This window comes from Vipera ursinii (genome assembly GCF_947247035.1).
Source record: "Vipera ursinii genome assembly, chromosome: 8".
NCBI classification, from domain to species: domain Eukaryota; kingdom Metazoa; phylum Chordata; class Lepidosauria; order Squamata; family Viperidae; genus Vipera; species Vipera ursinii.
In genome coordinates, this window is record NC_139519.1 from 8420980 (window position 1) to 8443173 (window position 22194).

The window sequence follows — 22194 nt, forward strand, 5'->3', positions numbered from 1 at the left end:
GATGTATGGACTTTACATGGGCAAATATAATGAAACAAGGGAGTCATTTATACAAAATAAGGTAAAGGTAAAAGTTCCCCCGCACATGCGTACTAGTCGTTTCCAACTCTAGTGGCCGGTGCTCATCTCCGTTTCAAAGCCGAAGAGCCAGCGCTTGTCCGAGGACGTCTCCGTGGTAATGTGGCCGGCATGACTAGACGCCAAAGGCGCACGGAACGCTGTTACCTTCCCACCGTAGTGGTCCCTATTTTTCTACTTGCATTTTTACGTGCTTTCGAACTGCTAGGTTGGCAGAAGCTGGGACGAGTAACAGGCGCTCACTCTGTTACGCGGCACTCGGCCCGCCAAAGTGCCGACCTTTTGATCGACAAGCTCAGCGTCTTAACCCACTGAGCCACCGCGTCCCTTTATACAGAATACACTATGTTAAAAAACCATGATAATTATATCAACATACTAGAAATGTATATGTACTTTAATAACAATTAGACAAGCATATAGAATTGTAATTATCTATTGTTAAATATATATACTTGTTTTTCTTTTTCCTTAGTTATATCTTTTTCATTTTCTTTTAAAAGCACACTCTATGTGAGTTTTTCTTCCTTTGACAATGTATTTTTAACTTTGTGTGTGGGGGGGTCCATTTCTTTCTTTTTGTCACTATCTTGAAAGTAATAGAAAGAATAAATACATTTTTAAAAGATCCTTGTTTTTTCCATTTCAGGCATCAGAAATTTCTCCAGAATTTCTCTGCTCATTGCCACTGTTGTGGATGACTTTATAATGGGTAAACAGGTCATGAAATGTTCTGTATATACAAATAGTATCTCTTATTACTGCTCACTGCTCACTTTGTAAATGTCTCAAAGATTTGAGCCTTGAATGTATTTCAAAACAGGCATCATGTCTAGAACGGAATATTTGGACAGAAAGATACTTTTACTGAGTTTTATATCCTGTGATGAGGCATGCACCAAAATTGCCCATTTTTGGAGGCTGACTTGCTAGTTTTGTGCAAGAGATTAATAAGGATACAACCCGTAAGGAGGGCAGCAGCTGAGCTTCAGTGCTCATTTTATTTCTGCACCACCATAAAACAATTGCTCACTTCATGCGTCTAAAAAGTACCACAGTCTGATGGTTAAGTTTTGGCTCAGAAAGTTGTATGAATGCCACACTGTGGGTTGCATGTTATGGTGTACATCTGAGTGTTGCGATGTAAACCTGGCCACTAGATTAGTCAACAAGCCATTATTAAAACAAACAATGTGTAATCCAGCCTATACACACACATACACACACCCAGAGACGATACAGTTTCGACAATGAACTTATCAGTATTTCATCTTTCATAATCGTAAGATGTTATTGAGTTTTCATGGAATGAAACTTGTGGGGGAGGGGAGCACGGAATCTAAAATACAAATCCCTGCTTAACTATGAAACACTTATTGTGATCTTCTACGGCTTAAGTGGCTTAGTGAAGGAGGCCAGTTGCCTAAGTTTACAAAAAAATTCTCCAAAGAACTACCCCAGCTGGGTCACATTATAGTTACCATTACCAAACCACATTTTAGTCTAGAGCAGAAGTTCCCAACCTTTTGGGCACCAGGGACTGGTTCCATGGAAAGAGGTTTTTCTATGGACCGGAGAGTCTGTGGTTTTCTGTGCTGCCTGCATCCCACAGATGGGGCTTTGCTTGTTTGTGCAGACCAGTTGTTGGCATGCTGCAGCCTGATACCGGTCCACGGACCGGGGTTTGAGGACCCCTGGTGTAAAGCAGCATTTCTCAACCTTGGCACTAGACGATGTGTGGACAACTCCCAGAATTCCCCAGCCAGCAAATGCCAGGGAATTCTGGGAACTGAAGTCCATATATCTTCAAGCAGCCACGGTTGAGAAACACCGCTCAAGAGTGTTCTGTCAACAGCCACTGCCTCTCAACTTGAATTATTTTACAGGATTATCAGACAGACAAAAAAGGGGTATTCTGTCCTAAAGCCGTCATATGAGAGTTAGTAACTCTCTCAACAACGAATCTGGAAAATATTCAAGTTGAAGGAGTTGCGGTAGCAAAATATTAATTTTAGGATATGGTACAAATTGATATAGTAATATTTTATACAGATGGTCCTTGAGTTACAACCATTCATTTAGTGACCATTTGAAGTGAATTGTTGAACAGCGCTGAAAAAAGGGATTTATGACTGTTTTCCTATGATCAACTTTTGCAATGTCCATTGAGCAAAGTCAACTGCAGTGTGGCAAGAAAGCTTGTAAAATTGGGCAAAATTTACTTAATAACTTTCTCACTCAGCCACTTAGTGGCTGTAAGTCAAGGACTATCAGTGAGAAAATTAATTAGTGAAATGGCTTGCCTCCAGAAGTTGTGGATGCTCCATCACTGGAGGTTTTTAAGAAGAGACTGGACACTCAGTTTTTCAGAATGCTAGAGGGTCTCCTGCTCAAGGAGATTGGATTAGAAGACCTCCAAGGTCTTCCAAACTTGTTATTCTGTATTCTGTAATGATATTCCAGTATTCTTTACTGTTAGGTTTGCATGATATTCTGATCCATGTTTTGTTTAATCCTAGTTGGGTGAAAAAAAATCACAGTGAGCTACTTCATAGAACATGCTAAATCATAGACCCAAGTTTACAAACCATAATGATGGGGTCCATTCAACATGCTGAAGCTAAACCAAAACCAAAGCAACTGCATTATAGTTTAGGGCCATGCCTGAATTAATTTTGGAGCTCCAAGATCTGGTCTGGAACTTTCCCCACTATTCTTTCCATGTCAGAACCAGTTCCAGAAGACAAGATTCAGCCAGCTATCCAAGATGGGCATCAAAAGATAGAATTTTGACTCACGTTCCCCTAACACATTTCCTCTTCTGCTCTCTCCATAGCCCCAGACAGCCAGTTTTCTCTGTCGATGACCCTAAGCAGTTCTTGCTTGCTTTCTGTTTGTGTGTGAGAGGCAGGATGTGCAAAACAGGATGAGTCCTGATAAGAACAGCCTTGCTGCTTCAGACCTAAAGGTCCACAGAGTTCTCTGTCTTACCAAATACTTCACTGTTTCTCAACTTTAGCAACTTTAAGAAGTGTGTGAAGTCCACGCTTCATAAGCTAAAGTTGAGAAACACTGGAATAGTTTTTTTGGACCAGATCCCCACTGCTCTACTCAGCTAATGCAATTAGTCATGCCCTGCACTTCACTGCCACCCTCTGCCACCCCAAACCTTCCCAGATACATTGCTTCAAGACCTGGAAGCTCTTTCTGGCAGGAGTCTGAAAAGCCGCACACAACGGGGAGATGCTTCAGTTCAGCAGGAAAAGAATTCAACTCATCTCTTAACACACACACCCACGGGCATACAAACACACACACACACACACACACACACACACACACACACCCTCCCTGCCAAGGGAAGGGAGCAACACTTCTGAATGAAAACTTTCTACCCCCTCAAACTTTTTCCTCTTTCAACCCTCCAGTTACAACAAACTTTCTCCAAGGCCGCTGCCTGCAGAGGGGAAATGCAGTCGGACGCGCATCTGGAGACCACCGCGTCCTGGAGACCACCGCTTAGGGATGGAAAGCTGCCCTCCTCCCCTCTCCCTCCAGCATGCTGCTCCCCCTTGCCGTGCCTTGCCTTGCCTTGCACACACCCCAATTCCTCCCCCCACGACCCCCCCACCCCCACCCGCAAACTTTTTTCCAGGCAGGCTTGCAGCAGATCCACCCGAGATGCTTTTGGGATGACGCTACCGTTGCGAGCCAAGGTGTGGCCGGCTGGCAGCTGCAAGGAAGCAACAAGCGGCAAGCCGGGCACCCTGCATGCCAGCGCCTAAGAGTTGTGCCAGTCTCTCCCCCCCTCCACACACCCCCCACCCAATCCCACATACTCACCAGCCGGCAGGGAAGGCCAAGGAAGAGGCACAGACGGAGGAACCAGCCTGGGGACTCTGCGTAGAGAGAGGGGGGAAAAAAGAGAGCTGACACGGAGAGTGGCGCGGGGAGAGTCTGAATTCGTCTCGCGGGCGGAAACCAGCCAGCAACAAAAAGTTAGCCAGCAGAGAGGGAGGGAGGGAGGGAGGAGGGAGGGAGGGAAGCAAGTCCCAGGCAGGGTGCTGGGAAAACCAGGCGGGGGGGGGGGAGAGCAGGCAGGCGGGCAGGCAGGACACAACAGGGTCCTAAAGGCCAACTAGTCTAGAGCAGAACGGATACCCAGCCAGGCATTTATTTGGAAGAGGCAGACAAACATCTGCAATGTTGTTTTTTTTAATAATAATAATAATAATAATAATAATAATAATAATAATAATAATAATAATAATAATAATAATAATAATAATAATAAAGTTGGAAGGGACCTTGGAGGTCATCTAGTCCAACCCCCTGCTCAGGCAGGAAACCTTATACCATTTCAGGCAAATGGCTGTCCAGTCTCTTCTTAAAAACCTCCATGTTGTTTTTAAAAAACATTAAAAACATGTTGTTTTTTTAAAAAAACAACAACTAATCAGGTCTAATGTCCAGTGACAAAAAGCATTTGAAAATAATCTATTGGGAATTTCCTGACCGTGAGAACAATCGATCGGTGGAACGGCTTTGGCTCCGGAAGCTGTGGGTGCTCCATCCCCGGAGGTTTTCGAGAAAGAGACCCACCGGACGGCCATTGGTCGGGAATAAGTAAAGGGGGGTTAGACTAGAAGACCTCCAAGGCGCCTTCCTACTCTGTTGTTCTGTTCCCGTTATTGAATTCTGTTTCATTTATTGTTCGTGTTTCTAATGTTAATGCTTGAGGTTTTAATGTTTCTAACTTTTCCACTTGCCGATATTTTATTGATTTGATTCCCATTTTGTTATTTTTACAAATAACTCGAGGAAGCAAAGATATGCAATGCACATAATACTCCTTCCTCCCCCTATTTTCCCCACAACAACTCTGTGAGGTGGGTTGAGCTGAGAGATTGGCTCAAGGTCACCTAACCTGGCTAACACCGGTCCTTCCTTCCTTCCTTCCTTCCTTCCTTCCTTCCTTCCTTCCTTCCTTCCTTTCTTTCTTTCTTTCTCTCTTTCTTTCTTTCTTTCTTTCTTTCTTTCTTTCTTTCTTTCTTTCTTTCTTTCTTTCTTTCCTTCCTTTTTCTTTCTTTTCTTTCCTTCCTTCCTTCCTTTTTCTTTCTTTCTTTCTTTCCTTCCTTCCTTCCTTCCTTCCTTCCTTCCTCTTTCTTTCCTTTCTTTCTTTCTTTCTTTCTTTCTTTCTTTCTTTCTTTCTTTCTCTCTCTCTCTCTCTCTCTCTCTCTCTCTCTCTCTCTCTCTCTCTCTCTCTCTCTCTCTCTCTCTCTCTCTCTCTCTCTCTCTCTCTCTCTCTCTCTTTCTTTTATAATTAATGTAAGATGCCCAGACTTGCTTGATAGTGAGATGGCATATAAATTTAATAAATAAATAAAATAATAAAATCCTATCCATAAATAACAACAACAATCTAGCTTGTTTCCAATCTGCTTTAATTTGGGGGATTTTTTTTTAACTCTGATTCATTGGATGTCACTTAGAGAGTCTCCTGGGATGGTGAGAAGGCCATCATAGAAATCTAGTAGTAAATTAAAAATAAATTAATTTCACATGTGGTAACAAGGGTAAGCAAGCCCCACTGAGTGCACGTTCACAGTGTGTCAACCAACCACTGATTAATTGTCCTTACGTGACTAAATCGACCCAACTGCTTGGCTTCCCCCCCCCCCTACAAATATAGAGAAGTTTTGTTTATTATTTACTCGCTTATTAAATGTACAGGGTTGTCCAGTTCTGTCATAATTCTGGGACAGCATGAAACAATCGAAAACAATAGAATACAAAGCAATATTAAAGCAAACATCTTAGAAAAAGAGTGCCAGTTTGGTCTAGCGGTTAAAGCATCAGGCTTCAAAGCCAGAGACTCTGAGTTCGAGTTCCGTCTTAGCCATGAAAGGCAGCTGGGTGACTTTGGTCCGGACCCCCCCTCTCTCAACCCAACCACCTCACAGGGTTGTTGTAGTAGGCAAAATAAGAAGGGGAAGGGGAATGGTGTATGTTTGCTGCCTTGATTTATTGATAAAATATTAAAGGTGGGATACAAATAAGTATAATATATATACAAATATATTTGCAGAGCAAACGTTCCCTAACGAGTCCATCACCTACTCTGTCCCAAGGCTGGGGGAACAGCCAGGTGTAAAGGTTTGTTTGAAAAGGGTTGTGGGGGGGGAGCATACAAACGTCAGGGAGGGGGTTGTCCCAGCCACTGAGATCTTGATTAATTGATGGGACTCTGATCTTATAAAATACAACAAATCAGCCAACCACGTTTTTATTGTACTGTGCTGTGCAAACACTACCACTCAGAATTACTTCCCAGCAAATACTACTGGATCTTCTTTTATTTTTATTTGTTCAATCTCAATTATAGTGCTAGAAAAGACTGCAGGTATTGCTCAACTTACAACCATTCATTTAGTGGCTGTTTGAAGTTACAACGGCAGCGGAAAAAAGTGGCTTGTTATGGCTGTTTTTCACACTTAGGACTGTTGCAGCAACCCTGTGGGTCATGTAATCAAAATTGAGATGCTTGGCAACTGGCTCACATTTTATGACTGTTGCAGTGTCCCGGGGTTATGACTGTTGCAGTGTCCCGGGGTCATGCGATCCCCTTTTTGCAACCTTCTGACAAACAAAGTCAACAGGGAAGCCAAATTCACTAAACAATCCTGCTACTAATTTAAGAACAGCAGTGATTCACTTAACAACCATGGCAGGAAAGATCTTAAACAAGGCAAAACTCACTTAACAACTGTCTAACTTAGCAATGGAAATGTTGGACTCAATTGTGGTCGTAAATTGAGGGCTACCTGTCCTGAGAATACCAATGGATAGCCAATAAAACATACAACATACAGCATGCTGGCTGGAGAATTCTGGGAGTTGAAGTTCACGCATCTGGAAATGGACATATTTGAAAAATGGTGATATAGAAGCTACTGTGTAAAAATCCATTAATAAAAACAATACACAAGAAACCACAACGGTCTGGTGTCTGTTTATTCCTTCCTTGAATGTTACCACCCCTATGAACTGATTGTTTATGATCCTTCTCTGCTGTGGCTGTGGAATACTGAATAAACATCCAGATTTGAATTGCATTACACAAGCGCAAGTGGAGAGACACAAAGAGGAGACTACATCAACGGAAGGCTATAAATACCTACGGCTGTCAACCTTTTACTTCAGGACTATGTTATGCTTATGTGTGTCCTAAAATAACTTCATTTGTTTCCTTTATCCTTTTACATGCAGAGTTAAACCAATCATTTCAGGTACAGGCATGCCAGAATGTGCCCAGGATAAGACTTTTTGGGTAGACTCCAGCACTTAAGACTTACATAATGCTTCACAGTACTGTACAGCTCTCTCTCAGCAGTTTTCAGAGTCAGCCTATTGTCCCCAACAACCCAAATCCTCGTTTTACCGACCGCGGAAGGACGAAAGGCTGAATCAACCTTGAGCTGGTCAGAATCGAACTCCCGGAGTGAGCAGTGAGTTAGCTTGCAGTACTGCATTCTAACTACAGCTCTTTTAGATTATGTGATTTTTAGCTTACAACAGTTCATTTAAAGTTAGAACAGCACGGGAAAAAATAACTGATGATCGTTTTTCACACTTAGAGCCGTTGCAGCATTCCCACGGTCATGTGATCAAAAGTTGAATGCTTGGCAACTGGTTCATATTTACGACGGTCGCAGTGTCCCGAGATCATGTGATTCCCCTTTGCGACCTTCTGGCAAGCAAAGTCAACGGGGAAGCCGGATTCACTTAACAACCAGGTTACTAATTTAACAACTGCAGTGATTCACTTAACAACTGTGGCAAGAAGGGTCGTAAAATGAGCCAAAAGTCCCTTAACAACTGTCTCACTTATCAACAGAAATTTTGGGCTCAGCTGTGGTCATAAGTCGAGGACTACCTATATATTTGAGTACTGCGGGTCCTCTAAAGTCAATCATAATCTGAAATGAAACAGATAAATTTGGAAAGCGCTGAGAGCGAGTAGGAAGACACAAACGGATCCCTTGCTCAGCACAGGATCACAAGGGAGATGCCATCCTAACCCTCTGTTTGTATTAGTAAGGCCTACACAAACAAAAACTGAATTTTTCAAATTTCAATTTAATAAAACATATTGAAAACTAGGATTCCACCCTTGCATTTAATAATGTTCTTTTCCTCTTTTTTTTTTTTAAAAAAAAATTTCAACAATATTTGGGAGAGATCTGAAGGCCACACTGGAGGTTATTGGTTCTGAGGCCAAGCCACCTTAGAAATGCATGCCTGGGCGATGCCAACGGGGGAGGAAGCAAATAGGAAAACAGCAGGCTTACCTTGCGGATAAGTTGCTGTTGCTCAAGGTTTCTAATATCGTTGTCCAACTCTTCGCTGAGCTGCTGTAGTTCCTTCTCCAGTTGCTCCTGGCAGAGAAGAAAGAAATAGGCCGCTTTAGGACTGTCGGTGCCGGGCGGCGGAGACCACAGTGAGAGAGCAAAAAAAGCCCAGGGCTGTTTGGTTGAGACAAGAACGTGAAGCTGACTTGTGCCCACTGCAGTGCCAGAGGGGCAGGCTCTGGTCATGCCAGCATGGGTGGAGTCAAGGTGTAGTCACTGCTACCCGAACAGTTCAGTTGCACAATACAATCAACCTGATACCCTGATTACACAAGTCCCCTTTAGGTTGGAAGGGCAACCAGTTAAACAGCCCACATGAACGCAGGCTCAAGGCTATAATTCAGGGACTGCAAGAGAGGTGTCACTTTCCTTTGGAATGTAAAACTGCAAGTCAGTTCATAGATGTGCAGTCACAACTAAATTTATTTATTTTTTTATTTTAATTCCATTTATATCCCGCCCTTCTCCGAAGACTCAGGGCGGCTTACAAGCTTAGCAGTAGCCTTCATTCTATGTATATGCCTGCTTATTAGGGCTTTCAAACACCCCCAAGCGGCATTATTACAAAGTCAGCTTAATTGCCCCCAACAATCTGGGTCCTCATTTTACCTACCTCGGAAGGATGGAAGGCTGAGTCAACCTTGAGCCTGGTGGGATGCGAACCTGCACTAATTGCAGGCAGCTGGTGTTACTTAAGGAGGCATTAGCCCACTGCTCCACCAAGGCTAAATGTGTGTGTTTGTAAAAAAAAAACAACACCACACTCTAGACATTTGTCTGAAGCATACTGTTTTTTACATGTTGGAATCTTTTCCAGTAGGTAAGAGAGAGCTCTTACATACTGGAAAAGATTCCAACATGTAAAGAACAGTATGCTTCAGACAAATGTCTAGAGTAGTGTGTTTTTTTACACACACCCACACCCACACCCACACCCACACACACACCCTTTCCTGGAATATTTTCTATATGCAGAGTGCTTTTTCATGGAGAAACATTCAGTTAGGGTGCAGTTTAAAGCCTTTATGTTTGTTTATATTTATGGTTTGCTTTTATTAGTTACTGCAACACAAGGCTCTAGTTTCCACAAGGATATTTCCAAAGGAAGGGCAAAAACTGACAAAGGCCACACTTGACCAAATTTTGAGGCACAATACCTATTCCAGGAAATTAAGCTAACTGGATTTTATAAAAATGAACACATTTTATTGAGAATTGTGGGAATTCGCCCAAGGGGAGGGAGGGAGGGAGGGAAGGAAGGAAGGAAGGAAGGGAAGGAGAGAACAAAGGAAGGAAGGAAGGAAGGAAGGAAGGAAGGAAGGAAGGAAGGAAGGAAGGAAGGGAAGGAGAGAAGGAAGAAAGGGAGAAGGAAGGAAGGAAGGAAGGAAGGAAGGAAGGAAGGAAGGAAGGAAGGAAGGGAGAGAACAAAGGAAGGAAGGAAGGAAGGAAGGAAGGAAGGAAGGGAGAGAACAAAGGAAGGAAGGAAGGAAGGAAGGAAGGAAGGGAAGGAGAGAAGGAAGAAACGGAGAAGGAAGGAAGGAAGGAAGGAAGGAAGGAAGGAAGGGAAGGAGAGAAGGAAGAAAGGGAGAAAGAAGGAAGGAAGGAAGGAAGGAAGGAAGGAAGGAAGGAAGGAAGGAAGGAAGGAAGGAAGGAAGGGCAAAGATACCAGTGCACATGCCAGGGACTGAGAGAACAAGAGAGTTGTAGCAGGAAGGTGTCTTGAAATCAATCAGAATAGAGCTGGAAGAGACCATGGAGGTCTTCTAGTCCAGCCCCTTTCTCAAGCAGGAGACCCTATATGTTTCAGACAAATAGTTGTCCGATCTCCTTTTGAAAGTCTCCAGTGATGGAGCACCCACAACTTCTGACAGCAAGCTGTTCCACTAGTTAATTGTCTCATTGTCAGGAAGTTTCTCCTTAATTCCAGGTTGCTTCTCTCCTTGATTAGTTTCCATCCGTTGTTTCTTCTCTGTGGTCCTCCCAAAGGACACCTTGTTGAGGGCTTCTCTTCCTGGCAGCACCACTTAGGTCACGGGTCTTCAAACTTGGCCCTTTTAGGACTTGCAGACTTCAGTTCCCAGAATTCCTCCCAATTCTGGGCGTTGAAGTCCACAAGTCCCAAAAGGGCCAAAGTTTGAAGACCCCTGACTTAGGTTAACTCAGGACTTTCTGGAAATGGCACTGATATCGGAGTTTTGGAATTCGGTGGAAGAGACCTCAGAGAAGCCAAAACATATTTTTAATGCATTACATACATGCCTTTTCCTTTGGTGGTTCCATTTTGAATTTAATCAGGTTAGGCTGCAGCTGTTCATTATATGAATTACACAATCCTGCTTACCGGTTGATAGTGCAATATGGAGGGGGCTGAGAGCCAGTTGGTGCAGTGGTTAAAGGAAGCAGGCCAAAAACTGGAGGACCTGAATTCTAGCCCTGCCTTACAAAGCCTGCTGGGTGACCGTGGACCAGTTCTGCTTTATCACTGGAGGTTTTCAAGAGGTGTTTTGACAGCAGGGGGTTGGACTAGAAGACCTCCAAGGTCCCTTCCAACTCTGTTATTTTGCTCTGTGTTCTCTCTCAGCCCTCTCAGGAAGAGAGGAAGAGAGAGTCCTTGGTGGAGCAGGGGGCTAATGCCTCCTTAAGTAACACCAGCTGCCTGCAATTAGTGCAGGTTCGCGTCCCACCAGGCTCAAGGTTGACTCAGCTTTTCATCCTTCCGAGGTAGGTAAAATGAGGACCCAGATTGTTGGGGGCAATAAGCTGACTTTGTAATAATGCCACTTGGGGGCCCCCTGAAAGCCCTAATAATCAGGCATATACATAGAATGAAGGCTACTGCTACTGCTAAGCTTCTAAGCCGCCCTGAGTCTTCGGAGAAGGGCGGGATATAAATGGAATTAAAATAAATAAAAATAATAAATAAGAGGGCTGAGAGAGCAAACCACATCCAAAATCTGGACAAGAAAATTGTAGGAATTTGTCCAGGCAGTTGGAAGGAAGGAAGGAAGGAAGGAAGGAAGGAAGGAAGGAAGGAAGGAAGGAAAAGCATTACCTTGATGTGGGAGGCATCAAATATTTTCAAACTAACCTTGGAAAGTATGGGATAATTTGATGAGTCTATAAAAAGATTCATTATTCTGGAATCTGTACTGGCTAGAATTTAAGTTCTCTGGAAGCATTTTAATTTATAACCATTCTTTTAGTCTTTCATAGTCTTTTTTTTCCCGGCATCAGAAAAATATGAGACCCCACTAGAAATCATTTGTGGAGGCACCAATATCATGTCTAGCATCTGTTATTCATTATATTGCAGGCAGGAGTTAGAAAAACAGAGCAGCTGGGGTAAATAAGGGAAAGCTTTATATTTACACTGAAGTTAAGATTACAGTGAAGTTGATAATTTCAGAAACAGAAATTATAATGCTTCAATGGCACAGGGTATTATCATGCATAGTTCAGCGACAGTGCAGCATGATAATGAATACCAAATTCAACTTTTCAAAATCCTATTTAAAAAATTCTAGTCGAAGGTAGATTTTCAATGTGAAGGATCATAATTAACAATGGAAACTGGCTTTTCCTGAATTGTATGGGCACGGACTATTTTTTTTTAAAAAAGAGAGCGGACACATGATTTTAACCCTAGCATAAAAAGGGCACCTGGTTTTGTTGAATCATAGATAGTACATTATCCCATCCGCTCTAAACCCTGACCCGGTGCATTCTTGTCTGCAACTCTGGGCAGCTTACTTGCTGTGTGTAGCACAATTTTTAAGGCAGAGGAGGAGGGGAGAGGAAATAACAAAGAATCCTGCTCCATGGAAGCCAGTAAACACAGCTGCACTTCAGGCGTCTTGGGAGAACCATTCCCTCTCGCTGGCTACATTAACCGCCCAATCCTCAATTTTTTCAAGGAAGTTGATAGCATGTGTTTGGCTGTGTCTACTTACATTGCCAGAGGCCAAGTGTGCATTTCCCTTGCTTTTCAGAAAGGACTCACCTCAATTGGCAGACAGGGTGATGGGCATCGTGCCGAAGATGGTGTGAAGGACTTCTTAGCCTGTAATGGGCAAATTAAAACGTCAATGAAAAGAATGCCAAGTTAGAAATAATTCATATTTGGGACAATGGTCCTTGGCCTTGGAGTAGGAGGATGCAGAACAGGGTGGGACTTCCCACTCCAGAGGCCAATTTCCCATATGGTGTTACAACTATGGTTCATCTGTTTTCCCTTATATTCAGTTTGAGCTCAGTAACTTGTGAGCATGTGTGGAATCCTTTAATGCCTCTTGAGGTCAAGGGGGTTTACTTGCCAGAGGAATGCACAAGATCACTATTTCCATATTCCACTGTGCTGTACTTCCATTCATTGGCAATACACCAAATCTGCTTCAGATATTAGCTGGGCCTACTAATTGTTCTATCAGTGAATATTCCACTCAAAACTATGGATCTACTTACCAGAGTAGGATTGTCAAGGATGGATGACTTTCCAGGTTCGTAATCAAAAATGCTCCCGGGCTCATTGCTGGTGGCATCTGCAGTTTCCCAACTTCTCCTGCAAAAGAAAGGTAGGAGACCCTCAAGTGCTCTGCATGATGTGCGTTGTCTCCCCTTTGACCCCAATGACTTCCTTCCTTGTATTGGCAAAGATCCACTTTAGCAGGGACCATTCCCAGCATCAAAGGATTGTTTCAATAGTCTACGAGCCATTTTTGAGCGTTGGCCACTACATTCCCTCCCTAAAGTATCTTCAGGTAGTATCAGTGCATCCACATTTCTTGGTAAGTGGTAGACCGAGGCTGATGTTGCGTGTTGTGAAATGGCGAAGCTGAAACCATCACACAGGGACCTCCCATTGTCACCTGATAACCCTTCAAACACAAGCAAAGCAATGCACATCTTCAGCTGAAATTGACTGAGACGTAAGTCATCGAGATAATAGCAAGGGCACATTTATACAGTACATGTATAAATTTATAGATGAATCCATTTCATGTTGAAATCTCACATCTCCCTCTAGTGACACAGATGGGCACTGGAGCAGGCATGCATTCAAACTGATGAATTATCCCAATAATGGACCAATTTTGGACAGTCTAATTAGTTTTTCGGTCCGTTGTCCAGAGCCAGCTGTAAAACACTAAGTCAGAAAAGAACACACAGAATCTGGGAACAAGGATGCCTCCAATATCTCAGGAAGCATTTTGTTTACTTTCCTCAAAGCCTGTTGAATGCTTCTTAAATGCTTCCCCAAAATACTTAAGACTCAAATTCACTTGTACTAAAGTCCCACTAACTGAAATGGACCTCCCTTCTGAATAAGTGCATGAGATTGAGTTGCAAATAAGCTTACATTTATAATGTAAATATATCAGGAAAGTGCATAATCTCATAAGTTTACATTCAACCCCATATTTTTTTCTGATGTTCATATGGCTTTGCCACTTCTCTGTATGTTGATTGGTTGTCCTCCTTCACTGGAGAGAACCACATCTTCCACATTTCTACTCACCAATCCAAGCCATTCTTTTGGCGAGAGGAACTGTTTGAGATCATCCCTGGAGGCTGGTTCTTCATGAGCCCTGGAGGGTCATGATCTGGAGGAGACAAAATGATGACTGTCTGAGGCAGACAATCCTTTTCAAATGGAACCATGGATGATCTCTTTGCTCTCTTCCCAAAACCTCCACACATGCACACACACACACACACACACTCCATTTAGAAATTCTCTTAGGCCACCGATGGACAGCCTAAAGCCTTAGTGTTGGCACAAGTCAAGAATCGTCTTTTTGCTATCTCAGAAGTCAACATGACCATTCAGCTGAATTTGGATGGTACAGTTTGTGGTTGATGTTCAGAGATTTGAACATTAACAGTACAGCTAACTGCTATTTTGAATTGGGATTTAAAATAGCAAACAAAGAAGTCTCTCTCCAAACCTTGCCTTGAATACCAGAAAACCCCAGCATTAATCACACCTGCAACCTGGTTCCTCTTATTCTACCTATGCCCTCCTGTAAAAACATTGTGGTTCCTACCACTTAAATCTTGCCTACCTTTGTACTAGGCACTTTCCTGGTGGGAGGGGAATCCCTCCGTTACATTTTTCAGGGTGGGAAAACCACCATTTTCTAATATAGCCTATTCACAGGCAGAAGTCGAACCAAATGAGAATTTCTCATTACGAAGTCTCTATGAAGCCATGTCTGATGTCTTCAGGCCCTTCATTTGGGTGCTGGGGGCCTTTTAAGCATTGTCCCAGCCAAGCAAGTATTATTTCCACATCAGTCACTTCCACAGAGTCAGGAGAAAATATTAAAGGGTCAAGAACAAAGCCCAGGTGTACTATAGTATTTGCTCTTTATGCTGATGGCAGTTTTCAACCCCACACTGTTGCTTCTACAATATAGATCTGAACATTTTATTGGTGTAGTAGAATGACCCCAAGATCCATTCCGGCAAGCTTTTGCTTCCTTCTTGGTACAAATTCTTGTCCCATAAATGAAACACCTTGAACCTCTTCTACTATGCTTTTCTCTCAACACTAGAACCCCACAGTTTGCTGTTACTGTGTCATTCCTGGGAAACCAAACATTTCCACACAGCTAGGGAGCATGTTCAAAAGCAGAAAACAATATCTACCTCTTGAGTTGTAGGGATCGCAATCCAGGTATGATTCTGAAAGAGAAGAGAGATGTCCATGGGAAGTGGGCTATATATGAGAGGACTAAAGCTAACAGATTCCCTACCATACTTCCTTCATGGCTTACAAAGATGCAGTGCTCTGAGCAGTAGGAAATTGCTGGGGTTTAACCCCTAAAAAGGTAAAGGTTCCCCCGCACATGCGTGCTAGTCATTTCCAACTCTAGGGGCCGGTGCTCATCTCCGTTTCAAAGCCGAAGAGCCAGCGCTTGTCCGAGGACGTCTCCGTGGTCATGTGGCCGGCATGACTAGACGCCAAAGGCGCACGGAACGCTGTTACCTTCCCACCGTAGTGGTCCCTATTTTTCTACTTTCATTTTTACGTGCTTTCGAACTGCTAGGCTGGCAGAAGCTGGGACGAGTAACAGGCGCTCACTCTGTTACGCGGCACTCGGGATTCGACCCGCCAGACTGCCGACCTTCTGATCGACAAGCTCAGCATCCTAACCCACTGAGCCACCACGTCCCTCTTAAAACCCCTATTAAGCTCCAAATTAAATTAATTTCCTAATGAACTGCTAGGTTGGGCAAATCTGACTGGATCTATTTAGAGTGTTGTCCAGACAAAAAAAAAAAGAATCACAAGAGGCCTAAACCTGCTATTAGCTGTGACTCCACCATGGCCTATTAGTTGCTCAAGGATACCAGTTGCTAACACCAGCCCTTATGTTAAGTACAAATCGGAGGATGCAAAAATCAGAACCCAGAATGCTGATTATTATTGTCAAAGAACATGGAGTAAAAAGCAAAGAAAAGGATGGTCAGCTTTATCAAGATATGAGCTAGGGACGTCTGAACCTCCAGGAGGTATGTACATCAAGGAATGTAGCAGGCGGATCTCAGATTCTCACCTTACAATTTGAGAGTTATGACTTGCTTTGACTAAAATCAACAGGCATGTTCACGGTTGAGCCAGGTTTGCATCCTGCTCACTACAGACCTTTATTGGTTTTTTCTAAAAAAGTACAGGTAGCCCTTGACTTACAATGGTTCGTTTAGTGACCATTCAAAATTACAATAACACTGAAAAAGGTGACTTATGACCATTTTTCACAGTTACAGCCTTTGCAGCATTCCCATGATCCTATGATCAAAATTCAGATGCTTGGCAACTAATTCAGATTTTATAACCGTTGCTGTGTCCTGCAGTTATATGATCCCCTTTTGCGACCTTCCGACAAGCAAAGTCAACGGAGAAGCCAGGTGCACTTAACAAGCACCTTACTAACTTAACAGCACCTTACTAACTTAACAACTGCAGTGATTCACTTAACAACAGTGGCAAGAAAGATCGTAAAATGGGGCAAAAGTCACTTAACAAATGTCTCACTTAACAACAGAAATTTCGGGCTCAATTGGGGTGGTAAATCGAGGACTAAGTCGTAAGTTGAGAACTACCTGTACTGTATATCTCCAACAACACACTACAAGGCTGTTTCTGGCCACAACACAATGCATCTGACTCGCTGTTAGTAAGAAAATGAGGAGGAAAAGCAGTAGGAGATTGCTACCTTAAGAGTGAGTTGCAGATCATATGAATAGCAGTGTGGCCGGAAACAAAACCATGTTTCAGATGCATAAATAGGGAGGTGACAAGAGTGGGCACCTCTCTTTAGGTCTAAGCTTCATCTGGCAGACAAAATAGATTATGATGTGGGGAAATTCCCAGAAAAGCCATGGCAGTATAGAAACAGAATGGTAATTGCTATCCACTAGAGGACGCTCAAAAATTTATTTATTTATTTATTTATTTATTTATTTGTTTTTATAAACCGCCCTTCTCCCGAGGGACTCAGGGCGGTGTACAGAATAAGATAGGCATACAGAATGAACCGTAATGAAAAACAAACACTAGTAAAATACAAACTGGGACCCCAATAAGAGCTATCAGGCCAGGCCGGACTGCTGGAACAGGTAAGTTTTTAATTCTCGCCGGAAGGTGCGGAGGTCGGGGGCCATCCGGATTTCGGTTGGCAAGCTGTTCCAGAGGGCTGGCGCACCCACTGAGAATGCCCTCCCCCTGGGGGCCACCAGCCGACATTCCTTGAGCGGTGGCACCCTGAGGAGGCCCTCTCTGTGGGAGCGCACAGGGCGGTGGGGCGCTGACATTGGCAGAAGGTGCTCCCGCAGGTAGTCCGGACCCATGCCATGTAGGGCTTTGTATGTCATTGTAGTGTTCCTTGCTGTTTTTATCTCTGTCTAGGGCGGTCAATCTCCAGGTTATGGTTTCCAAAGCCACTTTCTCGTTATTGAGTTAAATGCAATCCATATCAATATGTATCAGCAAAAACAAGGCATAAGAAAATTAGCTGTACACATTGCACATTCCTGACCTTTCCTGCCTCTGTTGTGATTCTCTGTCAAATTTTACTGGGATTATTGGCCTGAAATAGATGAAAGAGTGCAGAGAAGAGCAACAACGATGATAAGCGATCTGGAAGTTAATTCGTGTGATGAATGATTGAGGGAATTAGGCATGTCTAGCATATCAAACTGTCTTCCAGTATTTGAGGGGCTGTCACAAAGAAGAGGAGGTTGACCTACTCTCCAAAGCACCAGAGGGCTGGACAAGAAGTAATGAGTGAAAGTTTGTTAAAGAGAGATCCAACCTAGAATTGAGGAGAAATTTCCTGACAGCGAGAACAATGAATCAGTGGAACAGCTTCCTCCAGAGGTTGAGGCTGCTCCATCACTGGAGATCTTCAAGAAGAGACTTCCATTTGACCAAAATGGAAAGTCACCTGCCTTCAGCAGGGGGTTGGACTAGAAGACCTCCAAAAACAAGGTGGAATAATATGTGATTCAAGAGGGAAAGACTATTTTTGTCCTGGTATATAACATGAAGAAACCGTGGGGGTTTAATGTGTGAAACAAGAATGAAATGAGGTGAACATCATGCAGGGGAGAAAATTGAACTAGTCAGGGCATTGCTATGTTGCTTTAAACTGCAAATGGAGAGAGAGTCTGAAATGATTGGGATGGTTTTTGGATCTAAATTGCTGTTTCTCAACCTTTCAAATGTGTGGACTTCAACTCCCAGAATTCTCCAGCTGCTGTGCTGGCTGGGGAATTCTGGGAATTGAAACACTGATCTAAATTAACACAATGCTCTGAAAAAGTCCATACCTGGAAGTTTACTGTGGATTTGCTGGAACATGCTGCGATACCAGTCCTTAGGGCTGTCTACACTCTGCAATGCAAAACAAACATGTAAAATCAGTAACAGAAAAGATGGAACAAAGATACACATACCACGAAGGACTAGGCGACATCTTTGCATGGAATTAGACAATTCTGCAACACAAAAGGAAAGTAAGATTCTCACAGCAGTGCAAGAAGATGTTGTATTCAGTAATACACAATGCATAGACTACTAGGAATCCCGCTTTCTTGTCTCTGTGCACAGAGCAAACAGGCAAGTAAATGATGAACTCTGAGGATGTGTAGAGGGAGGAAGTAAACATTATACAAATGTAAGGGACCTTGCAAATGGGAAGACCAGCCCTCTTTTAGCTTCCTTCTTTAAAGTTAAATAAGAGAATGTAAGAGAATAAGAGCTCTGATGCAAATACAAAATCTATTATCAAGGCTAAGAGACCTAGAAAGAGATCCCCTGGGCAGTAATGGGTAACTGGCAAAGAGCACTTATTCCTAAGATTGGCTTTCAATTTGTAAACTTCAGTTTATATTAACCCAGCATTAGATTTTCACTCTCTTATATTAACCCAGCATTAGATTTGTATGCCAACTCTTGCAAGGAAAGTATTTTCATGTCAGTGACATCACAGAAACCACTCAATGTCAGATCAACATTTGGATAATTTTAAATCCCGGGTGTCAAACCTATAGCTTTCCAGATATCGTTGAACTACAATTCTTAGCAGCTTCAACCATGGGCCAATGCTAAAAGATGCTTAGAATGGTAATTCATAGACATCTGGAAAGCCACATTTTTTTTTCCCATTTCTGCACAGATGGCTCTCATTTATCTGCCACATCAGCCCCAGGTTTTCATGGCTTGGGAATTAATCCAGGAGGTCCCCAGCCTGTGACAGCTTGGCAGTGGATAGTATTTTTAAAAAGAAGAAGGGTGGAATTCTGTATCTGCTTGCTTATCTAGAAAGGAATTAAAAAGACCAGAACTCATCCTTTCCAGTAGCCAACACCTAGATAAGCAGGGATTAGCACCAGACAAACAATCAAGCAGAAACAGTAGCTTAACCAAAGGAGACATACCATCAAACAAACGATCAGGCAGTAAACAAGGGACTACCAAGCAATACAGCGTACCCCCACCAACACTGGCAGTGCAAGCAACTGTATATAAACAGGGATCAAACCCCACATTCATTAGCATTGATGGTATTACCTAGTTGGGTAATGAAATTCTCTTCTATTGGTACCAAAAATTATACGCATTGCACCAATTTTGGCCAAATAATAATAATTTTGGCTCAGTGGGTTAGGACACTGAGCTTGTCGATCAGAAGGTCGGCAGTTTGGTGGGTCAAATCCTGAGTGCCGCATAACAGAGTGAAAGCCTGTTACTCGTCCCAGCTTCTGCCAACCTAGCAGTTCGAAAGCACGTAAAAATGCAAGTAGAAAAATAGGGACCACTACGGTGGGAAGGTGACAGCATTCCATGTGCCTTTGGCGTCCAGCAGATGTCCTCGGACAAGCGCTGGCTCTTCGGCTTTGAAACGGAGATGAGCACCGGCCCCTACAGTCAGAAACGACTAGCACACATGTGCGGGGGAACCTTTACCTTTACCTTTACCTTTTTATACTCTTAATATCAAACAGAAATGTTATCTGTCAAAAACGAAGGGGAAAGCATCACACTAGGGGTTCTGAAGGCACACTCTGAACAGAATGGTACAACTTGCCACCATCAAACTTGTTGCGGGACAACTCACCGTGGCTAACTTGCCATGGGGCAACTTGACGCGGGACAATTTAACAATTTAATTATTTAAAATAAATAAATTATTTTAATTTTTTTGTCATTCACATTTTATTCTGTCCCTCCTTTTGCATCCTTTCTTTAATTATTCCATTTCACCATTTCTTTGATATTAGTGTAACTCTTGTCCCACAGCGAATTGTCCCACAGTGAGTTGACCATGGCAAGTTGTTCCATGGCGAGTTGGCAGTGATGATTTGGCCCTGGCAAATTGTCTTAGACCCCGCTATGAATTCATTAACATGATTAACAGTTCAACCCTGAGCTCCATAATGCTCTCTTCTAGAGAAGAAGGATACTGACAAGTGGACTTTTCCATCCTGCTTACAATTACTTTGAGGACTCACCGATCGAGAAGCAAGAGGCATCCCAGACTCATCCACTGGCCCGATCCCATCGTACTTCACCCAGCGCTTCTCCTTCCTCTTGCCATCTTTCGTCCAGGTCGCTGACCAGCCCGGTTGTGCTAAGCCACTCACAGTTGCGTGATTGACTGAATTAGCCAAGTAAGGAGGAGCAGCAGCCTCAGTTCTCAGTGGTCTAATTTCTTTAGCAGGCCAGGTTGGGTACCAATTATTCGCTGCCGAGAGATACAGTCAGAGCATAATGAGAGGAAGATCTAATTGAGCATCGTGTCCTATCCCTGTCTACACTGACTCTCCTAATGCTACCTTTAGAACAATCAAATTGCTGCACTTCCCAGATAAGACTGCAAAAATATTATTTGGCAATTTTACATGGGTTGGCTTTAAAAATCATTTAAGATGGCCTGAATTATCATGGAAACAGATTAAGTGGTACTTGGACTAGCCCCAAAGAGGTTCTAGTGACTATTTCCGATGAGGTGGCTGGTTCTGTTCTGCACATCACTGATAAAATATAGGTTATGGTAAGAATTGGTGTCATGATTTCCAAGCACAGGTGGTCCTCAATGTACGACAATTGAGACCAAAATTTCTGTTGCTAAGTGAGACAATTGTTCAGTGAATTTTGCCACATTTTACAACCTTTCTTGCCACAGTGGTTAAGTGAATCACTGCAGTTGTTAAATTAGTCACATGGTTGTTAAGTGAATTTGGCTTCCCCGTTGAGTTTGCTTGTCAGAAGGTCGCAAAAGGTGACCCCAGGACATGGCAACTGTCATAAATATGAACCAGTTGCCATCACATGACCATGGGGATGCCGCAATGGTCATCAGTGTGAAAAATTATCGTAGGGTCACTTTTTTCAGGGCTGTTGCAACTTTCAACAGTCACTGAATGAACTGTTTTAAGTCAAGGACTAACTGTATTGTGTATTTCATGTCCTTTCCATTAAAAAAACCCAAGGCCAGGATAAGCATTTGCTCTTTTCCATCCACATCAAGGGTGCACTGGAGATGTCAATATTTTATCCTATCTAATTACTTCCTAAAAGGGAGGCAGGGATGATAGAGAGAGAATGGGAGTGTTGGCTTTAGACACGCTGCTGAATTTAAACACTGTCTTTTACTCAAAGATCTGCTGTCAAAAAGGACCATCAAAGGCTCTCAGCTCTTCCCCCAACAGGAGGACCATAAAGCTTGCTGAGCTTTAGAAGTGAGTCTAGTTGTAACTTAAAGGATCAAACACAAATGGATAACAGGAAGATAAGACAGCAAGGACTACAAAGTGTTCTGCGCAGCTTGCCAAGGAAATTTATAATCACTTCCATTCTTGGCTGGAGTTACCTGAACTCTGCTGAGTTGTTTTCCATGGTTGGGATATCCCGTTGTACACTCGGCGGGGAGTTGTATCGTGGAATTCAAAATTGAGGGTATTAGACCCACAGTTGCGAATCACAGGAATCTTTATACAAAACAGATTAAAAAAGAGGATCATCCATTAGTAAGCCAACTTCTGCTCTCTTTCAAAAAAACCCCTAAGTTGTAAAAAGGGAAACGTATTTGTCGTTGCTCAATTGTGCATCACAGGAACATTACTAATCACAATCTGAGGCACGCCTTCTGCCTATATTGTATATACCTTTTACATGAGGAAAGCTCCTCGGGCTGAA

At 43.0% G+C, this 22194-nt stretch overlaps 1 protein-coding gene across 7 annotated transcripts in view; it reads right to left on the bottom strand.

Moving 5' to 3' along the window:
- Positions 1–22194, bottom strand: part of SORBS3 (sorbin and SH3 domain containing 3) — a 69583-nt gene that overhangs the window by 18664 nt on the left and 28725 nt on the right. For 5 of the 7 annotated variants that reach the window (XM_083368445.1, XM_083368446.1, XM_083368442.1 and 2 more), the window contains exons 4-13: positions 21869–21986; positions 20508–20740; positions 18324–18387; positions 15138–15173; positions 14005–14089; positions 12951–13047; positions 12490–12549; positions 8430–8516; positions 6949–6990; positions 3922–3977 (exon numbers count right to left, since the gene is read on the bottom strand). In XM_083368445.1, coding sequence (XP_083224571.1) covers positions 3922–3977; positions 6949–6990; positions 8430–8516; positions 12490–12549; positions 12951–13047; positions 14005–14089; positions 15138–15173; positions 18324–18387; positions 20508–20740; positions 21869–21986 — 878 coding nt within the window. The remainder of the gene's footprint in view (positions 1–3921; positions 3978–6948; positions 6991–8429; positions 8517–12489; positions 12550–12950; positions 13048–14004; positions 14090–15137; positions 15174–18323; positions 18388–20507; positions 20741–21868; positions 21987–22194) is intronic. The other 2 variants (XM_083368448.1, XM_083368447.1) reach the window with 1 other exon arrangement.